The sequence below is a fragment of the Sitophilus oryzae genome, unplaced genomic scaffold (genome assembly GCF_002938485.1).
Source record: "Sitophilus oryzae breed Bouriz unplaced genomic scaffold, Soryzae_2.0 scaffold_1361_pilon_pilon, whole genome shotgun sequence".
NCBI lineage: Eukaryota > Metazoa > Arthropoda > Insecta > Coleoptera > Curculionidae > Sitophilus > Sitophilus oryzae.
The window spans coordinates 27-10,512 of record NW_022146017.1 but is presented as its reverse complement, the minus strand read 5'-3'; the positions used below and the strand labels follow the sequence as shown (position 1 = coordinate 10,512).

Here is a 10,486-nt window from a genome sequence, read left to right as displayed (position 1 = left end):
CGTTCCCAACAATTCCAATTAAGGATCCGAGCAGCAGCCACCTCAGAACCTAAAAGATTTATTTCGAGGCCGTTCATTGACATAATGAAAAGCTATTATCTAAAACGGTATTGTTTTCTCTCTCAATTACGTCGAAACATTACGCGCGCGATTGATATTAATGGCCCCTACCCTACCCCCACCACCTCAACTTAACCATTACGGGGGGCAAATTATCTTCGAGAGGGTGAGTAGAAGAGTCTTAAGTCCGCGTTAGAAATGGGTGCGAAGTATCGATAAATTAATCTTCGATAATCGATATATTCAACCGATTTTTTAATGCGATATACATTTAGACATCAATATTACATTATATATCAAAGTTCAAGGTGGAGTTAGCGTCTCCTTTTTGCTGCTAAGGATAATTTGGACAGGGCCTTCTTCGTTTACGCGGAATCCCAACCTCGTTCCCCGACCATATCATTGTTAATGGCCTACCGATTTCGCGAGTGTCTAAATCGACTTTTGCTCACTAGATATCTGGATCTGGGCCCAAATTCTGAAACTTTGACATAAAAACCATATAAAAGGGATACGCTTTCAAAGCGGCAAGCGAAAGTATTCGATTAGCGGAACGCCAAGCAGTCGATTTTGGTATTCTTGTTGCCGTGCGAATTGTTTTCTGGATACGCGTTTAGCACATATTGGAAGCATCGCAATTTCTCAGGTATCTAATAGTTTACTAATGCTTCATTTAAAACCTCGCAATTAGTGGAATAAATTAGTGGTTTCATTCATTCGCAATGTCTAAAAAACCATTAAAATTAATAGAATATCCAGTAATATATATCTAACACAGGTATCCTGGTATAATAATCGACAGCTTGCGGTTATCAGTTTTTTTCTATGGATATGTCATTATTCTTATGATACGAGGGAAATGTGCCATGCCCAATTCCATTTCAAAGTAGTTCTTAGGCACATTCAAAGGCTAAACGATGACCGATGGACGAAGACAATAATAGAATGGAGACCAAGACATGATGCATTCAGGAGCAGAGGCCGTCCTCCAACCATGACGACTTCCACAGTAAATAGATGCAAATAGCTCAAAATAGGGATTTATGGAAGCAAACCAGGGAAGCCTACGTCCAGCAGTGGACTTTAGCGGCTGGTTGATGATGATGATGATGATGACGAGGGAAATTTTGAAGACCCTTTTCAGCATTTTCGATGTTTTGAACAATATTTATAGCTGCCAAGTCGTACATTATCAATTACTTATTGAGGAATTAATAGAAGAAGAAATAGTTTGCACTAGAGGGCAAAAGAACACATATAAAATCACAATTTTTTCTATTTTTACTGTCAGCTCGAAAAGCAAAACGACCCTTTAACGTAACCGTAGATTTTGCACTCTTTTCATGAAACAACAGCACGACAGAATTTCTTCCAGGCTCTCACCCGTCCATCTACTCGCATAACGTCGATTAACTTCGGTGATCTATGGGGAACCGGTGTTACGACGTAGCTGTACCATTGCCCTGTGATTTAACAAATTGTTAATAAATAATCAGTAAAAATAAACTTGATATACAAAGCAAGGAAATGTAATTAAAGTGTCACAAGTTAAGCGTAATGTTGTCCAGTAACTACATCGATCCGTTCTTCTAGAACGCCAACAGTTACGATTTACGATTCAAGGACATAAATTATCATGTCGCTAGTTTGAGGTCTGTTGCTCAAGTGGTTGACATCTACGCGTACACTAAGACCGAAATGGCACAGTAGTCGTTGAAATGATTTACGGAAACAGACGTCAGTTTCAATGGGCACATTCGGATCAGCGGCGGTAGGAAATAATAAAATTCGAGACAAAATAATAAAAAATGAATATATTTGTTTTTAGTAACGTCTCACAACTCAGTTATTCCATTTACAAATATTAACAAACAAGAAGTTCAAGACGTCAGAAAAGGTTTTTTTTTATTAACAAGCCAGTGATGTAGTTAATATCTAAAGAATGACTTATTCAACATTTTTTTTATAAAATATTAGATATCTTAGAAGGGAGAGATAACGATAATAATTGGAGACTTCAATGCCAAAATTGGCCGTGGTGTTGAGGGAGATAGCATAGGGGCATACGGTCTGGGCGAAAGGAACGGTAGGGGAGATAGACTTGTGCAATTCTGTGTAGAGAATAACCTCTTAATCGCTAACACCTTTTTTAAACAGCACCCCAGAAGACTGTACACCTGGAGGTCACCTGCAGATAGGGAGAAAAAAATTGTCAGGAATCAGATTGATTTCATTTTGCTCGGCCTAAGCTTCAAAAGGTATATGAAGTCAACAAGAACCTACCCTGGAGCAGACATCGGCAGTGACCACAACCCTGTCGTGCTGGACTTTAGGCTCAAGAGATTCTTGAGAGTTAAAAGAGAAAAAACGGCAAAGAAAATAGACATCGCACTATTGAACAACCCTGAGAAAAAGAAAGAGATCAGTTCTAAGATCGAAAAAGAACTAGAAATGGTAGAGGTACCTGTACGGGAAGAGGATGTCGAAAAGACATGGAATTATTTAAGAACTAGAATAACAAATATCCAGGAAAAAGATATTGGATTCACGGCAACCAACAAAAAGCAGGAATGGATGACAAAGGAAATACTAGACCTCATGGATGACAGACGGAAGCAGAAGGCAAACCCGATAGAATACAAACGTTTAAATGGGATCATTAGGAAAAAGTGCCGGGAAGAGAAAGAGATCTGGATGTCAACAAAATGTCAAGAAATAGAGCAACTACAAGCAAAGTATGATACTTTCAATATTCATAAAAAAAGTGAAAGAATTTACAAACAGACACAGAAAATACCAAGAAACAATCCTAAGAAACGATAACAACGAGATAATTCTAGGAGTAAAGGCTAAGCTTGTGAGATGGAAAGAATATATCGAAACACTTTTTAATGATGACAGTCCCTGTTTCCCACCACCGATAGATCACATATTGAATGAAAAGGCTCCAGCAATAACCAAAGACGAAGTTGTTCATGCAATAAAAGCGCAGAAAAGCGGAAAAGCTACCGGTCCCGATAAAATAAACGTTGAAATACTTAAACTCATTGCAGATAACGAAAGCAGAAGTCTAGATTTGGTAACAGCATTATTTAACAAATTATATAGCTCAAGCAAAATACCGTCAGATTGGCTTAAATCAACATTCGTAACCCTGCCAAAGAAACCCAACGCCTGACAATGTGATGACTATCGGATGATAAGTGTTATGTCCCATGTCCTCAAAACCTTTCTTAGAATCATCCACACTCGAATCTAAAAGAAGTGCGAAAATCAGATGGACAACACCCAGTTTGGCTTCAGAAACGGACTCGGAACGCGTGAAGCACTCTTTCCCTAAATGTAATGACACAGAGGTGTAGAGACATGAATGTGAATGTATTTGCATGCTTCATAGACTATCGTAAGGCGTTCGACTGTGTTAATCATCAGAAGATGATCAAAATTCTAAGAACAACCGGAGTTGACGAACAAGACCTACGTTTCATATCACAACTTTATTGGCATCAAACGGCGGTAGTTGAGATGAAGCAGTCAACATCGGAAGATATACAAACCAGACTGGGTGTTCGGCAGGGTTGCGTCTTGTCTCCGCTCCTGTTTAACCTGTACTCGGAGACTATATTTAGAGAAGCACTGGATCGAATCCAGGGCGGAATCAAGTTCAATGGAATCCCAATAGACAATATCAGATATGCCGATGATACGGTTATAATAGCCAACAATATACAAGAACTGCAAAGCATTATAGATTCCGTAGTCCACTATAGTGAGATGTTTGGACTGCATCTCAATGTCTCCAAGACCAAACTATTGGTCTTTTCTAAGACTCCAATAAATGCACACCTGCGTTTCAAGGGACAAACAATCGAGCAAGTGACCTCAATAAAGTATTTAGGAGCTAACATCAATAGTCAGTGCGACCCGAAAAGAGAAATATTTTCAAGAATTGAGCAAGCGAGAAAAATCTTCGTGAGAATGAAATCATTTTTTACAAGAAGAGACCTCAGTGCGGATCTCAGAACTCGAATGGCCAGATGCTACGTCTTCTCTGTGTTACTCTATGGATGTGAGAGCTGGACACTGGATTCACAGACCGAGAAGAGAATAGAAGCCTTCGAAATGTATATATACAGACGGATGCTGCGAATCTCATGGGTACAAAGGATCACCAACAATGAAGTACTCCAGCGCATGCAGAAACAAAAAGAGATACTGAACACCATCAAGGAAAGAAAAATGCAATACCTGGGTCATGTGATGAAAGGTGGTAGATATGAAATACTGCGCCTCATAATAGAGGGCAAAGTGTAAGGGAAAAAATCAGTAGGAAGACGCCAGAACGCATGGCTAAAAGATTTGAGGAGATGGTTTGAACGCTCGTCTGCGGAAATCTTCCGGGCTGTAGTTTCCAGAGCCACAATTGCCATTTGGATCGCCAACCTTCGGCAGGAGAGGGCGTGCTAAGAAGAAGATATCTTCATTTATATAATAATTATAACGATCTGGTTTTCGCACGGTACCATAGTAACGAAAGAATAATCTACCATTTCGATTATACCAAGTAAACCTAAACAGAGTGCATTAAGAGTTCATTTCACTAGTCCGAAAAAGTAGCAAAATAAGCGTTCGGCATTTAATGTTTTATGTAAAAATGGCTAGGTATTTTTACACAAATGAAGAAGAAAATTAAAGATAAAGGACTATACTATATCCGTATTGTACGCACATTTTAGACAATTTCTTTATTTTTAAGATTTTGATGGTCAAACATCAACAAAATATTCCTTACTTTAGATTAAAATTTGTCGAAAATAAAGACAATTTAAAATTCCGTTGTAATACGGAAATAGATGAAAGTTTTGTGATTACAGTGACATATAATTTATAATATTGGTAACAAATTGCTCGCTATTTTATGGCAAATGCTGCTAACCTTAATCAAGCCTTAATCAAAGCAAGTGTGTTTGGAATTTTGGGTGTGACTTAACACGACAGGATCGGGCTAAGCCTTAGGCAGATATCTGAAATATAATATTCCTTCGGTCACACACCCGCTTTACCCGACCCCTGAGAGCGACGCGAAAGTACAGCGTAATAGACTTTTAAGAACAAAGTATTTTAATGCCATTGAAGAACAAAGTATTATAGTGTCATCGAAATCCATTAAAATTAGTATAGAAATAAAGATGTCTAATATTGATATGGTCATTATAAATACTGACAGATAATAGATTTGATAACAATTTATAACAAAATTGTTGAATAGATGGTTCCAGAAACACTAACCAAAATAACTAACTTGGTTTTGTATAAGATTTCATAACTTTTGTAGAGGAAGAACTGCGTTGCAAGACTTTTATATATTTTATGTTTTTGAGAGTATTGGCGAAAGGAAACGAGGCAAATTTTGGTCGTATTATGAGAGATGTTGTCCACTGTGACCCCAGACGAAGACAATTACGTCGTCAGAGATACGATGAAAGAAACAAATTGCGGATTCCTTTTGTGTTAATTGAAATTACCTCACATTCATGTGGGTCGTCGCTATAACAGGCGGACGCAAACTGTATCATTACGAATGCTGACGATTCTCAATTGTGACTGATTTCCTGAAAAAAGGCGTATATTATGATGATTGAAACATGCCGCTACGGCAATCATAGTTATTAGGATAATGATTTTACGAATTCATATCGTGAGTATCACAAAGAACTTTGCAACTTTGTACTTTGAAGTAATAGAACACATTTTAGGAAACATATCGTTTTCTATTTTATCAAAAACTGTTAAGATAATTGTTAATTTGTCCCTTTTTAATTAAATTTTTGCTTAAATTTGACCTATTTTAATCAATTCTAAGTACATGCAACTTATCTTAAACGAAACAAGAAATAGCCATCTTATCCGATAGTCAACTCAGTAACCATCAATTTGAAGTTGGTTAAAGAATGCCTACCGAAGCTGAACCAACTAGGGGAAAAAAGTCCTAATCTAGATGGCAGCCCCCCAAGAGATAGATCTGAAAAGAGAGATCTAAAAGGAGAGTACTGCACTAACTGGACCACAACCGTTTTGCCTCTCAAGTGAATACCAACTGAAAGCAAAACTCAAGAACCTGGTATGTAAAACCGTAACCTGAAATGGGAATCCTCCAGCGGTCTAAGACACTCGAAGAAATTTCTCAGGACTCACGACCGAGGTAAATTAAAGATTCTCTTTGATTTAAGTAAGAACAATCTTCGGATTGTCACGGGGGTTTTAATAGGACACTGTCTCTTGAATGAATACCTGTGTAGATTGACGCTGAGAAACAATGGCGAATGAAGATTCGGTGGTTGAAATGGGGAAACCTCTGTAAAATTATTATACTGGCTTTTCTCTATGATGATTTATAACTGAAGAAAGGGGGATACAATAGAATTATATGGTCGCAGTGATCTGTCTTTAAATATGTGCTTTAAACAATCTTCTTTTACCTCTTTTATTACACTTGAGAATACTTATAACCGTCCCACCAATAACCATAATATTTTGTTAAAATATCTGCAGGTCAATTGGAGTAACTGTCCTTTTCTGTTTCCTGTTTCATCTTAGGCTGGTCTAACCCCTAGCTTTCATCGATTGGAATAGAACTATAGAGATGCAGCATACTTCCAAACATATCGATATTGGGCAATATAGTTCCACCAACCTACTAAGGGTTGGAGCAAAATCAGTAATGTTAAATTATACAGGACGCCATTCTTTTGATGTCAAAAACAAAGAAGATGACAACAAGGACAATTTTAGCGATTTTTAGTAGTCTATTGCGTTTGGTTATTTCTATATTAAGTTTTACGGACAATTGCCCGGCTACGTTAAAACAACGGTTTCGACCCAATAGATCACTGAAGTTAAGCGACGTTAGACGATGCGATTGTATGGACGGGTGACAGTCTGGAAACTCTAACGTGCATGGCAAGAATGTAAAATCTATTCACACTGCTCATAGTGCTCATTCTCGCCGGTTCGAGGCCTGTTGAGATCGGATATCTTGTTAGTAAGAGTTGATTTAGACACTCGCCAATTTGATAGATTATTGATAATCATATGGCCGAGGACCGCGGTTCGGAACCCTCGTAAACAAAGTAGGCCACGTCCAGATTAGCCTTAGCAGGAGACTAATACCACTTTGATTTCTATATATATTTTGTACGGTATAATGCTGTCAGTCTAAAATACAGTCGGTTTTAAAGACAAAAAAACGCCAGTTATCTAAATTAAGATTTAATCTTTCGCAATGACAATATATACCGGAGGCCATTGTTGCCCTGTAAGCTTTATCGCGGACCCTCCATTGTTTCGCAATTTAGTTTAAAGCCAACTGGATGATATTAACGGCAACAGAGGCACTAGATAGCTACATACCCCGATAACCCAACACAAAAAGATACGAAATTCTGTTATTAATTTTTATTTTTTGGTTGTTGTGCGTAGTTATCAGAACGACGAGATGTCTCGTTGACATGGCTACTGTTTTTAGGGCTAACGGTCACATTATCGTTTATCGTATTTATGGCGGATGACTTCCCGTTTATGGAGATTCCATATAAAAAATCAGTGTGTGTACTATGTGCGCATATTTGAAGTGGAACTTCTTACTAACAGATATTAAAACATGCCGCGGTGTGTCAAACCAAACCAAACCAAACCAAACCACGACCTTAAATTTTTACTCCCATCGCGTGTAAGGAAGTTTTACTATAGCAGAAGGAAAAGAGTAGTTGCATTCTCCTAAATATTTTCTGCCAGTTTTTACAATCTGTCGAATATCGGCAGATTGCAGGGCGTTTCAGTTGAGTTCGGTCCGTCGACCTGCGAGGTTCGAGCGTTGCGTCCCAGCAAATTTTATTATACAGACGAATTGACAAAAAATGAGTGCGTTACTGTGTGCTGCTATTGGTTGTAGTAATAATTCAAAAAATTCCCGGTTCTTTCGGTACCTTCGGGACTCGGTAACAATAACTAAAAAAATATTCTTTTATTACGTGAGAAAGTAGTGATGCTATTTCTCATTGTTTTGGTTTGGTTTGGTTTGGTTCTTTTCTCTTTTGAAATTTCTGTAATGTTTATTAGCATATATTGAAGTTTAAATATGTTATTTTATTATTTAGTACAATGTGCTGGGGGTTCAATGTATAAGTTATCCAATGAAAATCACCTAACCAATATATTACTACAAAACAAACACATTAATGTTAAAATTAAATTTGTTTTAAATTTAAAAAAAGTTGTAGAAAATATTTGAAATAGATAATAATATAAAAATATGTCATTATACATTTTTCCGCATTTCTTCCCATCAGAAGATTTTCAGATACAGAAGAATTGTTACTTGTAAAAAAATATGAAACATGTGAAACATGTGAAAATATTGAAGCAAATTTTTACTCGATGATCAATTTTTTTATCTTATTTTATTGTGAACTCATATTTTCCTGAGCAACGGCCTATTTACGTTGAAGCACCGGTTCCCATTAGAACACCGAAGTTAAGCGACGTAAGGCGATACTGGTGGCTGGACGGGTGACCGGTTCGAAACTCTGTATCGTGCTGTTGTTCAAGGGAAAAGTGTAAAATCTATTGATACACACTGCTCATTCACGCCGGTTCGAGGCCGGATGAGATCGAATATCTCGTGAGTAAGAGTTGATATAGACACTTCCTAAGTCGGTAGGTCTTTGACCATGATATGGCCGAGGACCGCGGTTCGGATTCCGCCTAAACAAAGTAGGTCCCGTCCAGATTAGCCCTGGCAGCAAAAAGGAGACCTTAACTGAAATCTTTACTTTACTTTCATATTTTCCTAAATACATCTTTGTGAAACTATGGCGAGTGCCAGGACTATACTTTGCCTAGTTATAGACCTCTACTATACTGCTACGGTCACGGTGAACAAGGTCATATACAGTGGCAGAAAAAGAACAAACGATTTGACAAGGAGTAAAGCTACTAGTTTCCTTATACTATGGTTTTACTTCAAAAATTCTCAGAAGTTTCAGAAGTGTTTTTCTTACATTATGTTGGAAGTGGAAATTGCATCGTTTTTTGAGATACCTAGTCATTCTTTTCTCTAAGCAAATCACGGCATTTTTAATCTACCTACAACTTCGCTGAGGATAAAGCTGGAATCTTATTTAGTCATCAATTTTTGTGCCTTTCTTGTAATGTCAAACATAAAGCCTCGCAACAAAAGTATCTTTAATTTTTCCTCCTAATAAAACAATACTATTTAATTATGGCAAAAGTTTCTTTTTTCGTTCTTTTTCAAAATAATCCTCATCGTCTATATGGCCTCATTTTCGCCGCTCCAAATACAAGGTAGAATATTAAAATAGTTGTCCAATTAAGCGAGTCGCTTAAGAGCGGCTTTGGGAAAAGTAAATGCGATTAGGCGACCGAGGACGCCGTTCCAGGTAAAAAGTGTGGAAAACTTGGAAATAGTCGCCTCGGAAAAACGGCTTTTCAAGCGATTACCGAAAACGGAGACTAAGGAGAAAATAGACGGTAAATACTCGGGCGCTAATTAACTAATGTACGATTCTCAAGGAATTAAAAAAAACGGAGGAAAAATATAATTCCTTCTTTTTTTTAATGGTTAAAAAACTTATAATAATCCGGATAAGGCTTAAACTATATTCCGTGTATTATTTTTTTTTCTACAGTCTTTGCATTGTATAGATGTTAATAATTTAAATTTAATCAAAAAAAATTGTGTGTGCACTATGTGCGTATATTTGAAGTGAAACTTCTTACTAACACTATTTAATTGAAGGATTTGAAGAATATATATTATTTTTATGAATGCTCTTTATAAATTTCAAAAAATTGGAGTTAATATAAAACCGTATACTAATCTTGCTTTATAATTTTATAATGTTTTTTTAATTTTTATTAAAAAACGATAATTCCCGGTCGGATTATTAATAATTAGCCGGCCGGACAGCATTGGCAGTTGTGGCCTTTAAACCAAAATACTATACTACTACATCTGTATCTCTGACTACTACTAACTGCTTCTGGTTAGTCGTGGCTAACGTCATATTCAAGGCCAGACTGTTTTGACAGTTCTACCGAAGTGGTCGAGAATTAGTAGTCGTAAACAAACCAATTGTTTTCATTAGTTTCGCAACAAATCTGTGTTTTTTACGCGTTTCAATGCTAATAAAATTATACTAAATAATTTTGAGTGAATAGTGAACTATCTAGATCCGATTCATAACATCGTACCCGCGAAAAAAAACATATTTTCGGTAAAAATTATAGTAACACCGGCGATGCCGGCTGTGTGTCCGGACTAGGAAAAATTTGGGGAATTTATATAAAAACATAATTAATAGCGTTAGTGTTAGTGTATAGTGTTAAACCAACGTAAGTGACGTGT

General features: G+C 37.0%; 1 protein-coding gene across 1 annotated transcript; it reads left to right on the top strand.

Moving 5' to 3' along the window:
- Positions 1–919: 919 nt before the first annotated feature.
- Positions 920–3,238, top strand: LOC115875286. Its single transcript, XM_030890709.1, has 3 exons — positions 920–1,069; positions 2,050–2,795; positions 2,845–3,238. Exons 1-3 carry the CDS (start codon positions 920–922, stop codon positions 3,236–3,238), a joined length of 1,290 nt encoding a protein of 429 aa, XP_030746569.1.
- Positions 3,239–10,486: the final 7,248 nt, after the last annotated feature.

Excerpts from the sequence above, each read along its gene's own strand:
- LOC115875286 (XM_030890709.1), top strand. The coding sequence starts at position 920 with ATGTGCCATGCCCAATTCCATTTCAAAGTAGTTCTTAGGCACATTCAA. Across the intron at positions 1,070-2,049 it reads CAACCATGACGACTTCCACA|GGAGAGATAACGATAATAAT; the intron begins GTAAATAGATGC and ends ATATCTTAGAAG. Across the intron at positions 2,796-2,844 it reads ATAGAGCAACTACAAGCAAA|ACACAGAAAATACCAAGAAA; the intron begins GTATGATACTTT and ends ATTTACAAACAG.